This window comes from Dreissena polymorpha, chromosome 4 (assembly GCF_020536995.1).
Source record: "Dreissena polymorpha isolate Duluth1 chromosome 4, UMN_Dpol_1.0, whole genome shotgun sequence".
NCBI classification, from domain to species: domain Eukaryota; kingdom Metazoa; phylum Mollusca; class Bivalvia; order Myida; family Dreissenidae; genus Dreissena; species Dreissena polymorpha.
The window spans coordinates 15,530,519-15,553,324 of record NC_068358.1 but is presented as its reverse complement, the minus strand read 5'-3'; the positions used below and the strand labels follow the sequence as shown (position 1 = coordinate 15,553,324).

Here is a 22,806-nt window from a genome sequence, read left to right as displayed (position 1 = left end):
GCCATGCATAATTGAGATTGACCGTATTGTCATATTGTCATTATAGAAGTTCAGTATCAATTAGAAGTGAATCGGTGTAGAAAGGAAGAAATTATAGTAAAAGGCAATTTTGGGTGGGTGTGGTCTATGTGGGCGGGGCGCCCCTGGATTGGTTATGGGGCCATGCATAGTTGAGATTGACCTATTGTCATAAGAGAGGTTCAGTGTCAATTGAAGTAAATCGGTGTAGAAATGAAGAAGTTAATGTAAAATAACCTAAAAGAATGAGTGAAAACCTCTGACCCGGCCCCACCCCAACCCCCATAACTTTTGACCCAGGGGTCAGATCAAAATTCCAAATAGTGCAGGGTCGCACATTTGCTCATAGCTACCATGTGTATAAGTTTCAAGGTTCTAGTGCTAATAGTGTAGGAGGAGATAGTGGCCAGGACGGACGGACAACCGGACAGACGGCGGAGATAACCACAATATCCCCTCGCTTTTCAAAAAGCGTGGGCATAATTATATTGTGTGCAATAGCGGAATACATAATAGAGCTCGATATCAGTCATATCTCGTGCGGAGGTTGCACACATTTACATTAGATCGAGTTCCCAACCAAATGTGCTTAATTGTGTGCAGAATGACATGTCAATTATAACGGACATTATGTTTAGGACGACAGTCAAAATTTTTTATTTCACGCGTTTCGATAGTATAGCGTGAAATATTTGTCTTACGCGAAACGAGACTGTTTTACAGTAATAAAATGATTGGTCAGTCTTGCACGAGGATCTCAAACGTATGATTATGTTGTGTAGAGTTCATTCTACCAGGCGTCTTCAGTCAGTGCGGACAGGTTTTATTTTAGTTCTATGTGCTAAGAAAAATTTGTTGTTGTTTTTTGTTGTGATTGTATATGTTTTGATTTGTATATGAAACCAGACACATGAATGAGGCTCGACATTCGTATTGTCTTCCGACAATTGGCAAACGAGCACAGGATTCCAGCGTTAACCGTCTCTGGTTTTTCCTGGCCGGTCGGTTCACATTTTGTAGTTATAAATCTTGTCATGTAGGTATTCAATGTTGAACTTGGCTGCACAGTGTCCCGCAAATAAACGTCTCGTCTGGTATTGCAAACATGAGTTTGTTGTTTTTAAGGAGAAACAGAAGTGTAGCAAAGACGTACGAAATTCTAACGAAAACGCATACCGGTAGGTGAAATGTTTCAAGTTTTTATTGTTATCTTTGGAGCAATCGAAGTTTGGAAACTCTACAGGCTTAGAATTCATACGCTTAAAGTTTAACAGTTGTATTCATGTATAAGTTTTGTTTCAATCAAACAAAATATCCGTATATCTTAATCTATATTATGTCAAATTCACTGGTTCTGGCATGTATTACACGTAACGCAAGGTATATAACAATATTTCGCGTCATGTACGATTCAGGAAAACACAACCAACTAATACATAAAGTTTCATTTGAGTTTTATTTCCAAATTGGAAGTTAACCAAAATTGGGTATTTCAAATACATTTATGTTGAACAATTTACAAATATCAAATAATTAGTTCTAATTTTCATAAAAAATAAGCAAACATTCGAATAAAAGTTCAAGAAGTATTGGAAACTAAACATTCGATTTGATGAGTGTTGACTTTTTCGTCTCCTTTTCGGAGATGACAATTTTCCAGCGTTCCTTCACCTCCAAACATCCGGTCAGGAGAGGCATGGTTTCCGGCAGTATCGCGCTGAGAGTCGTGTACATGGGCTTACAGATGAAGTCGATGAAACCAATCTGAACAAAAATCAAAATAATGTGAGATGAACGTTCTTATTTATAGTTTTATTTAGACGTTTATCTTGTTTGTTCATGTTTTGATAATTTATCGTTCACAGTAAGTCAAAAGCCCCTATCACCAGTGGTGCAGAGAAGGATGATAAGACCGTCTGGCTATTAAGAAATGTTTTTGCTTTAGTGGAGACGAAGGTCATATAGATTTGGAACCGATTCGCAACTACTTGACTGGAGCAAGAGGAGACGTTTCAAATATGAAGAAACAGTTATTTTGCAGTTAGCCAACAAACCACACTTCATTTCATTTAATAGTTTTTAACTCGGTGATTTTGGGTGGATGACATCATCCCGGACGTGTACGATTTTCTCCGGTTTCCTAACACAGTGCATGGCCCATGTACAAATTAGAAAAGGTGTCGGTATTAATGATGACATCGATAGCTTAGCGTAAAGCCAAGCATTAAATCCCGTGATCAGCATACTAGCTTACGTATCTGTGAGTGCTGATTCGCGCATTTATAGACGTGTTCCTCTTAAACCCATCTATGCCTAGCGTCTAGAAAAAAGGCCCTGGCAAACAGCGTAGACGCAGATGAGACGCCGCATAATGCTGAATGGAATTTCTGTGAGAAATATTCTAAATATAGAAAAAAATTACAAGACATCCCTAATTTTGGAAATAAATTGATCCAATTTAGAAGGATGGGATAGTCCACTAGGCATAAAGGGGTTAAACAAAATAAACATCCGCATGTTGCAAGTTTCCTTTATTTAGCAACGTACCTGCTGTTGCGGTACCTCTTCCTGTGTAAGTCGGTCCATCATCGGCATCGGTTTGAAACCCTTTCTCTTTTCGATATCTCCCTGTAGAATAGTGAAAGTCGACATTGCAATTAAACAGGGATTTCTTTATAAATGTTTTTTGCATTAAATAGCGAAGTATAATCCTTATTTTATTACTTTACATATTTTTCAAATTATCGAGGAAAAGCGTACACACACTTTTTTCAACTTCGATTGATTTTTATCCAGTAATAGACCAACATATTAAACATATATTGCATCGAACAGAAACTGATTTTTCAAACAGATTCAACTATTGAAACTTTAAACTTAAAGATTAATATATGGATATTTATTAACTTATTAATTACATCGAACGAAAAAAGCTACACGACTATAAACTATATTATCAGAATAACCAGATCAGAATAGAACAGAATGTTTATTTACGACTTAAGCATTTACAGCTCATCGTCACAACAATACGAACAGAAAAAACAAATTCACATGCGTCAACAATACATGTCATTGTATACAGTACATCAGTTATATACTAGCATGGCTTAATGTGAGAATGCCAGAACAATATGAGATGGCTCTTAATTGCAAAGAGTATTAAAATGTTATACTTGAACAATTCACGTATAAATAATTGAATATATATACTTTTGAAAATATACTTTCACTTCGAAAAATGATATAACATATTAATATATTGTCAGCCCTAAGTTTAAAAGCTTTGATGCAAACATTAGCTAGACGGATTAATACCGTTTTTTAGTTTCATTCAATAATTGGACAAATTTAAACATACTTGGTCTTCTTTTGTAAAAGTTAGGCAAATAAGTATTTCTCAAATTGTCATAAAATGGACAAATCAGTACAACATGGTATTAATCTTCAATTTCGTTTAATGAACAGTTTTTACATATTCGTTCATTTCTGGGAATATTTTGATGTCTACCAGTTTTAATAAAAAGGCTATGGGATGATAACCGCATTTTTGCAATGATATTTCTAAATTTTGAAATCTCCACGATATTTAAGAAAACTGATCGTTCAAAAATAGGTTTTAATTCTTTTTAAAGGTACAGTGATGAACTTTCATTAACGTCCGCTCTCCAATTTGAAATAAAAGTATCTTTTAAACGGTTTTGAAAAATTGGAATAAAGGTGTTTATATTGACAGATTCTGGATACAATAAAACGGCGTTAATACCAGATTCTTGTAAAAGGTTTCGAACTTTGCATGCCCACGATTTGGAACGTGTAATGCTTCTTGCTTCTTCGCATTGTTTACGAATAACATTGTTTAAAATACGATTGGCAGATTTAAAGTCGAAAAGTCCTAAAAAATATTTTACTATTCGCAAATAACGGCAAATATACAACGGATATCTTCCAACTTCGCAATACAATGCATTTGAATGTGTTGAGGATTTTTCATTAAGCAGCCATTTACAGAATTTACGCTGTACACGCTCAGTATTTTCCGCCTTAGTAAATCCCCAAGTCTCGCAACCATAATTAAGGATCGAAGCAACATATGCATCAAACAAATTAAACTATATTTTAATTGGTACATTTAGCGATTTCGTAATACTAAACAATGCGTTCATCGCCCGAAGCGCTTTTGCCGACAGCGTTTTTGTAGCCTGTATATGGGCGCCGCTACTCGACAGTACTAGATCAACTCGATCACCCCGATCACCAAAGTTTCCCGACCAAAACCGACCAAGCTCGACTAAAAACGGTATACACGACTTCTTCTCGACCTCTTGTCGATAACACACGACCCCCACACGACTCATTCACGACGTCCACTCAACCATCTTTCCGATTTCCGCTCGATCATCTCGACCTATACGCGAGCCCTATACGATCTCAGCTCGACCAAGTGGACCTCTGCTCGATCGCCACCAGATCTTCAAACGACCAGATCGTGACGGTCGTACTACAGTCGCACAAAATCGCGAACGGTCGTGTATTGAAACTTTGAGAATAAAAACTTCAACCATTGTTGTTCCCTAATCCATTTAGTCATCATATATATTTTTACTAGTTTTAGCAGTATCAGTCGCCTTTTTGCCATTTCTTGGCATCTTTGGATGTTTACTTGTCCGATTCTAAGAAGGTTATGAGAGACAAGCACGACGTTTTGCACGTGAGTTTTGTTTTAGTGACATGAGCTCGTATGGTCGAATAGCAATCGAGAAGTGATCGTGTACGGTCGAGTAATCGTCGGGTAGCAGTCTAATAAATATGTAAATCAAATCGAATAGAGGTCGAGTGGATCGTGTTGCGATCTAAAATTAATCGGGTAGAGGTCGAGCGTATCGGGTAGAGGTCGTGTAAAAGATGTCAATCCGATCGCCACACGATTGCTTCACGATCAACTCGATCTTCTACTCGACTTATACACGACCATTTGCCGTGCGCTTCTCGATCCATTTCCTACTCGACCGCTACTCGATATTTTTGACATGTCAAAAAATATCGGGTAAAGCCCGACCAATGCCGACCTACCCGACCGCCCTTGATCACTCATGCCGACCGAACCAGACCAGTACCCGACCGCTTGGTCGGACTTGATCGAGTTGATCTGATCGGCAGTGCAAACGCAGCTTTATTGAAATTTTTTACTACTTTAATTGGATTGTTATTATAAAACCAACTGTACCCGGCAGGCAAACGACCTTTATGAAAGATAACACTGTTTTGTCTTTTTAACATTTACAGTTATATTCCACTTATTGCAATATTCGTTCAAATTATTCAACGACGAGTGTAATCAATCCGCAGATTCAGAGAATAATACTGCATCATCGGCAAATAACAAAATATTAATTGATAGCTGGTCAATGGTTATGCCAGCATTTACATCACTTTGTAAATGCATTTCAAGATCATTTAGGAACAGAGAAAACATAATTGGTGAACATGTTTCTCCTTGCAATAAGCCAATGTCGGATTTAAAGAAATCTGAGATACTATTCAAGTGTTTAACACCTAATTTAATTTGGTCATATAATGACCTTATTATGGTCAATAATTTACCGTCGACACCGGACTGAATAAGTTTAAACCAAAGATGCATGCGATCCGTTAAATCATAAGCATTTAAGTAATCGACAAAACAGCAGAACCGGGTAAGATATGTTCATTCTAAAGATAAAATTAAAATGTCATATAACACTTCTTGAATACAGAAGTGGTTCATTAAATATGACGTGACATTCGCCGACAGAATACACGTTTGACATCGGCTGCCTCGGCCAACATACATGTATATGGTGAATATCACATCATGTACATAGGCATGAACAGGCTTTGTTCACAGATTTCTTTTTCAAAATGTAAAATAGAATAGTCTAAATGACAAAAGTATTATATTTGGAATAGTTTTTAATAAATGTGATAGCAAGAAAAAAATTAATAAAATAATTGCACTCTTCTGGTTTTGAACTTGTGACCTTTGGAAGCAAATTTTAACGTGCTGGCAACTATTGAAGCTTTTATTCCAAATTTTCGATAAAAACACGCTTTATTTATTTACCGATTTGTATTCATAATCATCGAAAAACGCAACGTTATCTTATACATTTTGCGTGCGCAAGAGTGATATTTCGCCTGTTTTTATTAATTCATGATTGTGTACATTCTTTTTGCATACTAGCATAATGACAATTTTGAAAAAGTGACGTTTCGCAAGTCCGTTAAAAATCCTTTCAAAGCTCTTAAAATGGAGCGTTAATAAATTAGTATTGTTGAGAATGTCGAACTTTCGTTATCATTAATTAAATATTGCATTGTTTAAGGGCTATATTGCAATTTGATAATAAACTAAAAAAAGATTACATAGTTTTACTATTCGTGAAACATTACGTAACCGCAGGTAACGGCATGGCAGTATTAATTAATATGTCTCTTGTTCTGAGAAAACTGGGCATAATGCATGTGCGTAAAGTGTCTTCCCAGATTAGCCTGTGCAGTCCGCACAGGCCTATCAGGGACGACACTTCTCGCGTTAACTAGTGTTTCGGTAAAAAGGGACTTCCTTTAAACGAAAAATAGCATTAAAACGGACTGCACAGGCTAACCTGGGACACTTTACGCAGATGCATTTTGCCTAATTTTCACAGAACAATACACATATAATGTGATTTTCAATATGGCGCACCTGTTCGTAAAACTCTTTGTACAAATTGTCGATCGTGGGTCTCTGAGTTTCCCAGGGTTTCGAGATGGCGCAGAGGTCGGCCGCCGTCATGATGATGGAGGAAAGGGCCTTCCGGTGCTCATTGGATTCAAATGAGAACTCTCCCTTAGCCGACAGACCCGCAAGGAACTTCTGGTTGCCGAAATATAGCGACAAATCTGTTGCGAGGATGTTCAATCTGCAAACAGCAGTAAATACAGATATTTACTTTGATATGGCCAAACAAGACTGTAATTTGCAATAAATACAAATAATAAATAAGATAAATTTATTAAATGCGTGTTAAAACACGAAATTCATTCATTTTACTAGGCTAATAAAATTACTATTCAATTAAATGTAACAGGTAATGAATTTGAAATAGATTTATTTGTTTATTTCTTCAACATTTTACATTTTTTCGGATGACGGATGACAATTTAGGTATTTTTAAGACATACAGTTTCTTCGACGAATTTTCCCAAACGTCCGCTATTTGACGATATGATTTATCATCCCATCACTTATGGTAAGTACCACGACAACCACGATGTTGCTACTGATGATAATGATAAGAGTGGTGTTTGTGAGTTGTTTTGCTTGTGTATTTCGAAGTAATTTAGTCCCTTTCGTGCGTGACTGTTTTATTTGAGGACCCGGAGTGTTGCCAAGTAACTCTGTCTACTACCGGTATATAATACATGCTCACAATGTGGGTAGGGGTGGGGGCAGCTGGAAAAAATTCCACCTCTCAGGTATTGTGACGACCAACCAAACATACTTGCACCGTGATTGGAAAGTCAACCCATGTCGCCAAGGTGTGAGCAATTGTACCAAACACATCGCTAGCTAGACAGTCGGATCATGCTAATTCAAATTGCATACACACATGTGCACATCTTTAATCCAATATACTTACCGGATGAGTTCCAACAGTCTGCTGTGGTCCTCCGATGACAGGCTGGAGAAGATGTCGTGTCCCTCCGCGTGCAGGATGGTCACTGTCTGTCGGTAATGGTGCTGCTCCATCGTAGACGTCGAGTAAAGCGCCGCCAGCGGCTGTTGCAACTTTCGGAAGAAATCGTTGTTGTATCCGCGATGATCTATATCATGCGATATCCCGGCAAATATGAGCGCCAGTTTCTCAACTTTGTCAAAACCAGCGTTGTCGCATAATTTTACAATTCGCCACAGCGAATGCGCGACTGTAAAACCGTGTTGCCAATTGTGATAGGTAACCGGACGATAATTCTTTCGGACAGTGATGATAAATCGACATAGCTTGGTTAAATCGAACTGTTTTGGACCAAATATATCCGTGCATATTTTGATAAACAGCTTCGGCAGGTCTGGAACTATGTCGTCATTGATGAAGAAATCAAAACTCCAGAACGCGTAAGGAATTTTGTCGTCTGGTATGTAAGGGTCTTTACGCAACTCTTGGACCTCTGAGTCGGGACCCTTGATATGGAACTCAAGCACGTCCATGGCGACCTACAGTGCACGAAACATGATCATTACATTCGCGATAATTGAGCCACTTAATGCGAAAATGGGTCGTATGATAGATGCGACCGGCGCGGCTCTCGACCAGTCTGCGCATTTGTGCAGTCTGGAGAGGAGCTACTCTGTCCACTAAAGTTACCACGTGACATTGTGTGACGTTATAGCGGACAGTGTATCCCCGGGAGGCGGAAAACGACAACGGGCGAGGCATGGTATGGTATTGCGCAAAGGAGGGTTAGAGGGTTAGGGTTAAGGTTAGGGTTAGGGTTAGGGGTCGGGTTAGGGTTTGGGTTAGCTTAAACCCAACCCTAACCCTAACCCGACCCCTTACCCTAACCCTTACCCTAACCCTTTTTTGGGGTTATCATCCCTGACCATGCCTCGCCCGTTGTAGTTTTCCGCCTCCCGTGTATCCCCTGACCAGACTGGTCTGCAGCTACGCTAAGTGCATATGGCATAAGACCTATTTTCGCATGACGCGTTTCATATCATATAAGGTTCCATGCCTATTTGTCATGTGCGTTCCACGAAAGAGTTTTGTCGTGAGTTTGGCATACTGAAATTAACCCGTCACTGCTACGGACGGACACGTGCTATGTCGGCTCATGGGAAGGCCTGACTTGGTCATAAACATTAAATTGAAACACAAATTTGTTGGTATTATTTTGATTGAATTATTTTCATTCAGGTTTGCAAAACATTCAGCATCTATTGTACGATGTAATAAGAAATGCAAATACATTGAGTGCAAGCAATGGGAATGCAAATACATTGAGTGCAAGCTATTGGAATGCAAATACATTGAGTGCAAGCACTGGGAATGCAAATACATTGAGTGCAAGCAATGGGGGTTGGGTAAGGTGACACTGTTTTGTCAGGAGTGCAAGCAAGCAATGGGAATGCAAATGCATTGAGTGCAATCAATGGGAATGCAAATACATTGAGTGCAAGCAATGGGAATGCAAATACATTGAGTGCAAGCAATCGGAATGCAAATACATTGAGTGCAAGCAATGGGAATGCAAATACATTGAGTGCAAGCAATGGGGGTTGGGTAAGGTGACACTGTTTTGTCAGGATCCGCCCGTACTGGTGTAAGTGTGAAATAAATAAAGTACTAGTGAGAAAAGGAAACAACTCTTAATGCGCATGCGGCCCTTGCCAATTTTGAGTAACGTACCTTGTACTTGGCCTGCTGGTGCGTTAACTGGTTGAAAATCCGGGCATACTGGAGGGCGAGGGCAGAGTAGACGGAAAAACTCTGGAATGACCGTTCGTCCTCTTCTGTAAAGAACCTCTCTTCCTGTCTAAAATAGCATTTACAAGCATGAAGGGATTAAGCATTAACTTAAACAAGAATAAGCGATAAATTGTTATCACAGAAAATGCAAGAAAAAAAAACTGCATCACGCATATGAAAGTAAATAACACATGAATATCATCAAGGAGAATGCATGTGTAGGCGAATAAACCCTTCCATACTTTTAATCCAGTGTAGCCTCAATAAACATGATCCCTTTTTGGGAATGGATGCACCATCGACATTCATTAGATAACATGAGCCGCGTTCTATGAAAAGTGTGCTTAATACGTGAGCGTAAAGTATCATCCCAGATTATTGTGTGCAGTCCGCACAGGTTAATCAGGGACGACACTTTCGACTTCAATGATATTTTTCGTTTGAAGGAAGTCTCTTTTAAAAGAAACTCCATGCTAGGCGGAAAGTGGCGTCCCAGATTAGCATGTGCGGAGAGCACATGCTATCTAGAACCACACTTTAAGCACATGCATTAAGCCCAGTTTTCTCAGAACGAGGTTTTTATGAATGGTGTTCTGAGAAAATTGGGTTTTATGCGTAAGTTTCGTCCCAGATTAGCCTGAGCATTCCGCACAGGCTAATCAGGGACGACCCTTACCGCTTTTACGACATTTTTTCGTTTAAATGAAGTATCTTCTTAGCAAAATCCAATTTAGGCGGAAAGTGTCGTCCCTGATTAGCCTGTGCGGACTGCACAGGTTAATCTGGGATGACACTTTACGCTCATGCATTATAACCAGTTTTCTCAGAACAAGACTCAATTGTGTAAATGTGTCCTGGGAGCAATGCGTCGACACATGCTACTGAGCAACCAGGAACGGATACTTATTTATTGCAAATGATACTAATTGTTCAATTATTTATATTGAACTATTTTTAGATTGTTCCATTTTGTGATTTCATTTTAGGCGTTGTTACTCATTTCATGCAATCTAGGACCAAATAAAACAAGAGATTGCCAAGCAATATTGTCCCCTACCGATGAAACTCAACCCTTGTCAGTAAAGTCGCTTTTAGCCGTTTATATAAAATAAAACGCTTTTATTAAATTTGCCGTAGCTTTCGACCTCTCGGTCTTCTTCAGCGGCATTTATTTGTGAAGCATATCATGTTTAGCGGAAGTGACGTTATATTATTGAACATTACATTGCACGCCATTTTTATTAGTCTTTTGTGTTTAGTCCATATGGTTTGAACGTCCTCAATTTACGCTTCCAAAGTTGTTCGATGGTCTTCCGGTACTCGTCCGATCCATTTAATTTTTCGAGTCCCATGACCCGGAAGTCCGCGACGCTGTGGCCGTTCGTGTAAAAGTGCTCGGCAACCGGGTCATTGTGTCGAGTCCGTATCCGGGACAGGTTAAGGAGATGTCGCTGGTACAGGGTATCTCCCGTTTCCCCTACGTATACAAAGGTCTTACATCGTTCGCAGTGTACAGCGTAGACTACATTGGTGGATTTGCAGGTGACCTCGTTCCGCACATTGTAGCTTTTGCCGGTGGTATCGCTGAACTTTTCGGCCTCCATCATGTACGGACAGATTGCGCACCTCTGCGCCCCACTAGGTCCGCTCCTGTTTGGAACCCGGAAAAACATTCGGTTGTGTTTTTTATGAACCAATATGTCTTCCAGGTTGCAGTCTCTTCTGAATGCTGCTAACGGGGGTTCAGGAAATACATTTTTCATACGATCGGAAGTGTGGAGTGTGGGCAGGTGTTTCCGGAGGATATGGTCGACCTTTGGTAGCGCTCTGGAGAAAGTGATAACGAGCGGTACCCTGGAAGTACTTTTTGAAGACACCTTTGTACGCAGCAGATCTTCTCGCTTCTTGCTATCAACTTTCTTCAGTTCTGTCTCGACGAATCGGCCAGATCGACAGTGACCTTAGAAGGTATCTCACCAGCAGCGGTGGAACTTCCGGTAAGCTTCAGGGCAACCCGAAGCTTCATAAACCTGGGATGCCTCTCCGCACTATTGTAAACGGCCGTAATCACCCGACAGAGAAGATGGCGGAAATAGTGGAGAATGAACTGCGCGATCATGTGACGTCACTTCCGTCGTATGTGAGAGACACAACCGACTTTCTAAACAAAATAGCACAGATACAGCAGCCGTTACCAGACGGTACAATCATATTTTGTTTGGATGTGAAGGCTCTTTACCCCAGCGTACCAAGAGAAGAGGCCCGTGCTGCAGTAACTGAAGCTCTCAATCGGCGAGTGCAACCGGAAGTACCAACCAACGACATGATCATAAGGATGGACACTGTCCTAAATAACAACACCATTTCATTCAATGGAGACCACTACATGCAAAATGAAGGAACTGCCATAGGATCGCACTTAGGTATGAACTACGCATCGACCTACATGGGAGCCTGGGAGAAAGAATTATTTTCGAAATCAAATAAACATACAATAGCTTACTTCCGGTTCGTTGATGACGTTTGAGGCTTGTGGACACATGGTTTGGAGGCACTAAAGACATTCCACACGTTTGCAAATACAATCCATCCACGAATACAGCTCGAGCTCCGCTACTCAACAGAGCAGCTCGAATCCTAGACACTATGATGTCAATTCGAACAGGAATGCTGGTTTCAGACTTATACACCAAACCAACAGATAGGCACCTCTACATGCACAAGGACTCGTCTCATACCGAGTCTACGAAAAAGGCCATTCCGTACGGCTTAGGTGTGAGGCTGAAACGAATATGTTCGGAAGAGACGGACTACAAAAAACACAGAGATGAGATCAAAGAACAACTACTGCAGCGAGGATACAATGGCCGATTCGTCGAGACAGAACTGAAGAAAGTTGATAGCAAGAAGCGAGAAGATCTGCTGCGTACAAAGGTGTCTTCAAAAAGTACTTCCATGGTACCGCTCGTTATCACTTTCTCCAGAGCGCTACCAAATGTCGGCCATAACCTCCGGAAACACCTGCCCACACTCCACACTTCAGATCGTATGAAAAATGTATTTCCTGAACCCTCGTTAGCAGCATTCAGAAGAGACTGCAACCTGGAAGACATATTGGTTCATAAAAAACACAACCGAATGTTTTTCCGGGTTCCAAACAGGAGCGGACCTTGTGGGGCGCAGAGGTGCGCAATCTGTCCGTACATGATGGAGGCCGAAAAGTTCAGCGATACCACCGGCAAAAGCTACAATGTGCGGAACGAGGTCACCTGCAAATCCACCAATGTAGTCTACGCTGTACACTGCGAACGATGTAAGACCTTTGTATACGTAGGGGAAACGGGAGATACCCTGTACCAGCAACATCTCCTTAACCTGTCCCGGATACGGACTCGACACAATGACCCGGTTGCCGAGCACTTTTACACGAACGGCCACAGCGTCGCGGACTTCCGGGTCATGGGACTCAAAAAATTAAATGGATCAGACGAGTACCGGAAGACCATCGAACAACTTTGGAAGCGTAAATTGAGGACGTTCAAACCATATGGACAAAACACAAAAGACTAATAAAAATGGCGTGCAATGTAACGTTCAATAATATAACGTCACTTCCGCTAAACATGATATGCTTCACAAATAAATGCCGCTGAAGAAGACCGAGAGGTCGAAAGCTACGGCAAATTTAATAAAAGCGTTTTATTTATATATATATATATATATATATATATATATATATATATATATATATATATATATATATATATATATATATATATATATATATATATATATATTCCACAATTTTTGACGTAGGAACAAAATGAATTGACGTGCATAATCTCCATATTGCCATCTGTCCATGTTTCAAGTTTCATGACAAAATATGAAGAACTTTTAAAGTTATCGCAGGATCCAGAAAAGTGTGACGGACTGACAGACTGACAAACAGAGCGCAAACCATAAGTTCCCTCCGGTTTCACCGGTAGGGGACAATAAAATGTACACGTTATATTTAAATATGATGATTCTGTTTGACGAAATACGTTGATAACAAATTCACATATTGTAACAAAATGAAACTATTGTGTGAGATTATGCATGCAATTGAGCGTATATATTTTTACGCCACGCTGGGTACTCACTTATTGAGCAGCATCATTACACTGATCACTCCCGTCTTGCCATGAATCGGCAGGCATAGAACGCTTTGGGTGCGATATCCGGTCTTATTGTCGACTTCAGGATTGAACCGCTCGTCGCTGTTTGCGTCCCGGATGTTCACGCTCTGAAACGAAACACGGGCTCTAAAGAGATAGAATACACGGCTTCTAAAGGCAACTGCACATATTACAGTTCTGTTAAAGAAACCGACACGCTTATCTTAAGGCGGAAACGAGGTCAAGACGGTAAAAATTGGAGGTAACTGGTGAGCGTTTAAGGCTAGACGTTGTTACGCACCGTACGTCATAGAATCATGCCATAATCGTCGTTATGACGACGAATAAGATTACTATGATGATGATAATGATGATGATGATGATGATGATGATGATGATGATGATGATGATGATGATGATGATGATGATGATGATGACGATGATGATGATGAAGCTGCTGCTGCTGCTGCTGCTGCTGCTGCTGTTGATGATGATGATGATGATGATGATGATGATGATGATGATGATGATGATGATGATGATGATGATGATGATGATGATGATTATGATGATTATGATGATGATAATGATGATGATGATTATGCTGCTGCTGCTGATGATGATAATGATAATCTCACCAGCCCCGTCCTCGCGACGTATCCACTGATTCCCTTCTCAACTGAGAACCGGATCTGCGAGGTCTTCGTGTAGAGTGGTGTGCCGTCCTCAGACGACTTTCCCTCGTCAAAAAACTCCGCCACCAGCTCCTTCCTGTTTGGGCGACATGTAAATCAACACTTTTACATCGCTTACGTAATTTTATGTCGTAAGTACTTGTTCTAAACGTATTTATACTAAATAATTAAATGATGTTTATATTTATTCATAAACTAATTCAGAGGATGAGACCAACAACATTTAGATAGTTGTTAAATAAGGTGCACACAGTGCTTCAACCCTTCCATTTTGTAAACGGTTGTAAGCCACATTAAGCTTACCTACAGTTTGCGAGTTTGTTTCTGGGAGTAAACGGTTGAATCACCAATCAAAACATTACCTGCATTTTGATCCGTCAAAAAAACATCACTGTTTCATAGATTTCCAAAACGCTTATCATTACTATAAATTCAAAACCAAAATTAGCATGTACTATGCTATAATGGCCGCAAATGACATATAAATATATTAATATAAGTACAAACGCTCTGACGCTGATAATCTTCTAAATGTAAAGGGGTACACACAAACTGTTTTGATGTCGAGAGTTGAGTGTGAAACTGTTCTATCTGTTAAGCCTTTTCTATAGAGATAAAATTGTATCATGCTGAACATACAATTTACATCGTTGCCAAACGCACTGCACTATCCCTTTTTATACCGAATACTTCATAAAAATACAAAGTCAATTATAATATAGGGATAATACACGTTTTCGAGGGCATGATCATCTGCGGGCGCTCGAAAAATCAGTTCCTCGTGCTGCACACTCGAGCAGGAACGGATTTTGAGAGCGCCCGTAGATGATTATGTCCGAGAAAATGTGTATTTTCGCTATTATTGCATAAACAAATCACACATACCAAAATAAATTGAAATAACATTGAAAACAATATCTCTTGTTCATTCGACATCGACAAAATAATTCGATTAATTCAATACAGTTCAAGGTTGTGTTTTACATATGCCTCACTCGGTCATCATCCGAAATGACGAGGCTTTACCTTCGGATAGGCAGTTTTCGATTTAAAATGTGTTCAAACAGTGGATTAATGCTAAGTTGAAATGCAGCCGCGCAAAGTAAGAAATGAGGAATTATTTTGGAATTTACAACAGAAACGTTAAAGGTACATAAACAGTTTCATTTACAGCATAGTCTTTGAAAGTGTTGAGTAAATAACCGACGTTGCCAATAAAATTAAGCTGCTGTCAAGAGAGTGCAGATGGTATACACATGTAATTTGAAAAGTGGATTGAAACAGTCATTGCCATTATCCCTGCATGCATGAGGAAAGCTGGTGCCTATTCAGTTCCCCATTTATGCCACAGGTGGAAGTAACGTACCCAGGATAGTATTTTTATTTATTTATTTATATATTTTTAGGTTCAAATAAATATATAAAATCATGTTTAATGAGAAAAAAATTGACAAAGAGCCATGAAAAAACACCTCTGATATTGAAATCATAATTCTTTGTCAATTTTTTTTCTCATTAAACATGATTTTATGTATTGATTGGAATATATTGGGTTCCTTAAAAAATACTATCCAGGGTACGTTACTTCCATCTGTGATTTATGCATGGAAAGTCGTTGAAGGCTGGAGAAGGGAAGTAACTGCGCGTGGACCAGATTATGGATATGAAAAACACATAACAGGGATTGAACGGTGCGTGAATCGCCTTGTTAATACACGATTTCTCCCGTTCAAGCCCTGCTTTTGCCAATTTTCTGCACCCCGCCAGAGGTCATTATAGATGGAGTTTATGCAATAATACATATTAATGTAAATGTGGTAACTGTTTGTTGATTGCATCTTTTCTTTTTCTAAAAGTATTTGTCCTACCGGTGGGACATTTTATATTAAAATTCATTGGACGCATTTCAAAAGTCAGCTAAGGTCACCGGAAGTTCATTATGTACCTTACTTTGTGACAAATTCGCGATAACGGGACGTAAATTAAACAGGAGGTCATCTAGTTTTGGTAAAAGTCTTTTGGCTAGAAAACTGCTCCGAACGCCAACGGAGTTACCCACGTGAAACTGTACGCACCTGACCTGATCGACGAGAAACAGGCTACACCTGTCTGCACTGACAAGCTCCTTGGTGAAGGTCATGATCTTGGTGATGAGGAGGTCGATGTTCTGCATGTCGTCGAACAAGGAGCGCGCGCTCTGCAGAAGGTATTGGTTTAAGCGCGCCTGGATCTTCAGAAGCTGTGAGGGAGGCAGATGACATGTTATCTTCATGTATATCATACAACAACCATACAACAACCAAATAACGATACCAAATAAAGTATTGACATGCAAATGAGTGAAACATGTGGACAAACAAAGACAACGTTTGAATATTTATTTAAAAAAAGAAAAGCCAGTAAATTACAACCTTTTCGCTTGCGCCAGTGGCAGTCTTTACTAAAATATAAGTGGGTGCTTAAAGCTATATACGATATTGAAGTGTTCCTGTATCTCAAATTATAATTAATGATTTCATAGTTATTTGGTAATTTTGTACTTTTCGTTTTCATGAAGTTCCTTCTTAGCATAAATCCATTTTAAACGGAATGGTTTTTCCTTGATTAGCCTGTGCGGACTGCACGGGATAATCAGGGACGATTCTATACGCAAATGCATCAAACCCGGTTCTCACAGAAAGCAGGTTTTCTTTGAATGCTTTTCAGTTGCCATATCACGTACCTTGTTCATCTTGAGTTTCTGAACACAGGAAGCGACCCAGCAGAGCACGGCGTGTGCCATCTCGTACTCGCGCTTCGAGAACGGGTCTCGCTCCCAGGACCTCGTAAACTCGAGTACCGCCAGGCAGCGGCCGGTCTCCAATAGTACCGGAAGTGCGATCACATGATGAGCTTCGTCGTCCCCGAGGCCGACACCTGTGGTAGAAAGCCACGTACATGTATATGCACAAGGTATACTTTTGTAAACAGTTGTTCACACTGAAAAGAAACTCATTTGCTCATGTAAAACAAGTAAAGAGATTAACTAAGAACACATGTAGCCATCTCGTCATGCGATTACGTTTATGTTACCACAGTAGAATCTATTAATTTGTGTTGATAACGAAAACAAAAACTGGAAGCGTTTTAAAAATCGTATAAGACCGTACTTCTCTTCTAAAATCAGTTTTAGGGGGATGCACAGGCAAATCTAGAACGAGACGTTTTCCAAGCGAAAGGAAATGATGTCAAAGACAATAAAAGCGTTTTATGTACTAGTTATCGTTAATTATACATACTTGTGTTGTTTACCTTGATGAGAATTTAAAATTAAATATTGCCGAATTTATGAAATATACATCAATCATTGTTTATTTTCACAAATATGTCTTTGAATTAGTGTCCGAGGTAAGTAATTGATGACAGATTTGGAAATGACATTTTTTACAATATATAAACATGAGACCAATTCTCAAAAGATATACACTTAGTGTTTAAGTTACACTTGTTTGTTAAGCATCATGCGTTAACCATTTACACCGTTTTGTTTCACGGTGTTCCAATAACATGTTTGCAGCAGCTATGTTCAAAACAATACATATCTACATATATTTTACATATATTACCACAAAGGCGATCAAATATTTGAATATTAAATGACCGAATATTCGAATATCACATTTGCAATTCGTTGCCATCCCTTAAATGTTAAAAGAAAGGTATAACGAAAGGTATAATGTTTTTGTTGTGGATTTTTTTCTGCGCTTAAAAAGAGCATATACTTCAGTATATCGAAATAAGTTGGAATTCGTTGGAATTGCGATGAGCCAATGGAAACAGAAGTAGGATGACAATCATGTTTTGAAAATTAAATTACACATGCAGACCATCGCGATGTTGATTATATTAATAAGATGTCATTTTATTATATTGATAAACATTGTTAAAATTGAATCCTACTATCTTACTTTTTCGCGACAATCGTAATAATAGTAAACTATTTAGCGCAATACAATTCAGTCTAATGTTATCAATGACAATAGTTTTTAAAATGTGGCACACATATACTTATGTTTTCAACAAAGAAAATAGCATTTTAATCAATACATGGTCATACAAAGGTCTTCATAACCTGGAAGTTCGAAATTTGCGGTATGCATTTCCAGCTGCTATTTCACTATCCTACCTTTCGGGAACCTCGAATCTTGCGGAAGATCCGCAACGTTCACGCTCTGCTTAGTGAACGCCACGTGCGCCGACACCGTTAACTTGAGTCCCATGGGACCGACGTGCTTCCGGTGACTCTTTTGCTCCGGGACGTACCGGTACATGTCGATGTTATTGACGTCCGTCATGTACATGCTCCGTTTTTCGGCTTCCACAATTGCTCCAAGTATCCCGGCGGCCTCATAAATCTTTTCCAAAATTTCTTCGTCTGAAGAACACTCACAGATATTCCTCGCCAGCTTATCGATGCCAATCTCTGTGTACATCCTTTCTAGTTTCAGCTGCGATCGCTCTCTGTCGGAAGTTGCTCCTACATCGGTCGGCTTACGCGACTCTGCTCGCTTCCGGATCAAGATACCCTCTAGAAACTCTGTCGATACGTTTTCAATCAAGTATTCTTCAAGGATCCCTGGATATCGCGCTAAAAACTCTTTTACTTGGTACCCCGTGGTAATAGTGCACGGAACGCGCGATACCCAGCGTTCTGACGCCCGGAAGTGCTGCAGACCGGCGGAACGGGAACCGCTTACCAGGTTTCTTATCGGAGAGCTCATAATTGTTTTATTTAACTGTAGTAAAAGTAAGTGTATATTGTTTTTGTTAAAATAAATAGGATTTGATAAAGAGCGAAACACAACAAAAACCGTTGTTAAGACGTTGACGTCAATAATATATGAATGTCACGTTCCATTTGTGACGTCATTTTTATGACGCCATTGGCTGCGAAGCATTAACTGGATTTTGACTGATATATTTTTCCTCAAACGTGTCGTTATTTGTTAATCGTCTTAGCGAAATAAGATAAGTCCCCTCAAATAAGAAATATAAGCTTGAACAATTTCGTATGTTTCTTGAATTTATACATATAGTTTGATATTCACTAGATCGTAGTTAAGATTGCAGCTTAAAGAATACCGAACCTGATTTTATTGTTTGCTTCATTGTTGTAATTAACACATTTTAATTCATCGAAAATTGTTGCTAGTCACGAATATATATAGATCTTTATTATGTTGATGATGTTGATGACGAGGATGATGGATCGCGGGTTTGATTCTTTCTTGCTCAAATTATAATGATTAAGTGGTCGTTACAAATGCATATGAAAATATGCGTATTGTCGAATTATTCCATAGGAAAACGGATTAACATTCAATGTGTGATCAATGTGGGTGACCGGTCAGTCATTTAGCTAATTGTCGTAAAAGGATAAACAGGAAAATTTTTCATAGAAATGTAACCACATGCACAGAATTAGCATTGATAAATTAGCATTGTTATTTCCTAATCAAAGATATTTCATGTGTGTCTGTCTAAAAGGCAAAATGTGTGTTATGTATAATGTGTGTAAGACAATATTGTTTGAATGTTTTACTTGTTATATACCTATATGTGTATGCTGTTTTAAGAAGGCCACATTGTAAAAAAGTATTGATTCATCTGCATAATATGTATAATGTGTCATTGTCTTTATGTGTAACCCTCTGTAAATAAAGCTTTTATTCTTGTCCCCTACCGGTTTCATCGAAGGGGACTTAATGTTTGCGCTCTGTGTGTCTGTCTGTCTTGTCTGACTGTCAGTCCGTCACACTTTTCTGGATCCTGCGATAACTTTAAAAAGTTCTTCATATTTTTCATGAAACTTGAAACATGGATAGATGGCAATATGGACATTATGCACGTCATTTTAATTTTGATCCTACATCAAAACTTTTGGTTGCTATGGCAACAAATATATAAAAAAATCTGAAAATGGTGGAGCCGGTAAAGGACATATATTGCTTTGCAATATTCTTGTTATTATTATTTTATTATGCAGACTGCAAGTGCCCATGGTGGGCTACTGTGTTGTGTTCGCCCAATATCCGGCATCTGTCGTCGTGCATCTTGTTCCGTCTTTCGTTACTATAGAACCACATTTATCACGTAATCTTAACTTTTTTCAGACCGTGTTTGAATCAGGGTCATGTGGGGATAAAAACTAAAAAAGTCATCAATTCAAGACTTGGATAACTGGAGTGTCCATTCGAGACAGTTTAGCGACTGTATACTATCAAAAGAAACTTAAAGTGATATTATGGGCATCTAACAGTTCATAGGTGTCTATCGCAACCGTTGTTAATTTTTGGTGTTTTCACTTCATATACACTTATATCTATTAATGCAGCATCAACATAGTAAAACAATATACCGGAAAGAGAAAAAATAATGCATTTGAATATCAACCTTACTTTCGTTTGACAACTGATCATGCATGCACGATTTGAACCTAAATTTAGTTTTAGTGCAGATTCGTTCATACGACACAAAGACACAATTTTGTTTTACGGATCATTTCGGCTTACAGGACTGGGTGGGTCACGTAAGAATATCGAATATAAAATATATTTTTATAAACAACTGGTAGCAAGATGATTTGAAGATAATTGATCATTAACCACATATTAACTAACTCTTTTGACCTGTTAATTCTTTTCAGCTCAATTCAACAGTGCAAAATGCCCATAATATCACTTTAAATCTATGGAAAACAGCAATAAGTAGTTTGACTTGTTTTGTGCAAAATGACATACATACAAAGTTTCGTCATAAAAAGTTCATTTTCTAGTAAATTATTTCTGTATTAAAATTTCCGTTTGTGTTGTTTTCGTTATGTATTGCAAACTTTCTCTCAGAATATCAGCAAATTTTAGTTTTCTTGAAACACCATTCTGCTTATGACTATTTTTCTGACGCTGGAAAACATGTGACCTGTACGATTTTATTGACTGCGGAGTACGACATGATTGGGTGTCGTTTTTTAAGCTGTTAACGTTCAAATAAACTTCAAGGAAACATGTTTTATGGTATTTCAAATATTCTTACTTCATTTTCTCCAATATTCATTTCTATAAATGTGCCTTGTTTTTCTAGAAATCAACGGTCAACGAATGTCAGTTGGTCACGCAATATATTAATGAATTGTGACGGGATTGTATAACGACATATCGTGATTTTTTATGAGACATGAATGCAAAATTTCGATGTGTTGGAGAATAAAAGACTAGATAAGAATGGTTTATACATCAGCGATCTCCAAAGAAGATTCAGAGTTGCGTAGTTCAGACGGGCACGCTTTGCGGTGCTGGTGTACTTATACGAAAACTTTAATGCCTTCCATCAGGGGATTCATTTTAGCATAATATAGAGCTTAATTAATATATTGAGGATATTCCTATATTTTTACTCTTTTTTGTTTTAATTGGTGTTTTCCATATTCTGCTTGACAAGTCTTCTACATGAATTGACGTGAATTACAGTTATTCCGTAATTCGCGAGTGATTGACTGATAGTGTAACATGAGATAAATAATGAAAATTATCCACGTGTTTATGAACATAATTATCTTGTTTTCCCCTGATTCGAAAAAGGAATAAACATTAATTGGAAGTTCTCGGTTTCTTACAAAAGAACAGTGCACGTGCTTTGATATATCGTATTGTCTTAAAACAGGGATATATGACCATAGCGACAGATTAATTTACTTATTAGCTTAATATTCGTGGTTGTATACACATGAATATGATAGATATAATAGACGTATACGTACATATAATAATTAAAAAAAACTGAACAACCGGAAGCTTCTGCATAACGAAATGAAGTGAGTTAATGGTGGTTTGCATTCGTGGTATCAAAATGGATTATTATTTGTAAGAAAACAACAACAACAACATTATTTTTGTATTTAAGAAAATGGATTAATTTGTTCCTTTTGTGCGAAGTATTTACAATAGACGACTGTTGGTATTGACAATAAAATCTGGTATGTATTTTATTTGTGGAAACTTTGGCGTGTTAATAAGCGCGGGACTCGCTTCTTTGATTAGTGATCTCTTAGTTTTATTTATTCAACGATGACCCAAAATTGAAATTAACCATTTACAGCAGCCGACAACCAACACATTTAACTTTGCACCATTTTAGGCCGGAAAATTTATGACAAAATGCATTTTAGAACTTATTTCACTCAAGCTCAACTGCCATAAAACACCTTGTATTTGTTGATTAACTTTCTTTTAATAATTAAATATATATTGATAGAATCTTCACCATACAGCATCCATAATACATTTACAGAATATAATCAAGTTCGAAAATTTCATTTCCATTCTAAGCATGAAGTCCGTGGACAGGATGCCGCCATATGTGTCTGGTACGCATTGTTGGATGCTATTTATAGCATTGACACCCGTC

General features: G+C 38.5%; 1 protein-coding gene across 1 annotated transcript; it reads right to left on the bottom strand.

Moving 5' to 3' along the window:
- Positions 1-1,448: 1,448 nt before the first annotated feature.
- On the bottom strand, positions 1,449-19,252 carry LOC127876336 (cAMP and cAMP-inhibited cGMP 3',5'-cyclic phosphodiesterase 10A-like). The gene is made up of 10 exons (XM_052421442.1): positions 18,530-19,252; positions 17,087-17,280; positions 16,440-16,603; positions 14,308-14,440; positions 13,655-13,797; positions 9,450-9,576; positions 7,683-8,257; positions 6,746-6,962; positions 2,566-2,646; positions 1,449-1,782 (listed from the first exon to the last, which is right to left on the bottom strand). Exons 1-10 carry the CDS (start codon positions 19,122-19,124, stop codon positions 1,615-1,617), a joined length of 2,397 nt encoding a protein of 798 aa, XP_052277402.1. The 5' UTR covers positions 19,125-19,252; the 3' UTR covers positions 1,449-1,614.
- Between the last annotated feature and the right edge of the window lie 3,554 nt (positions 19,253-22,806).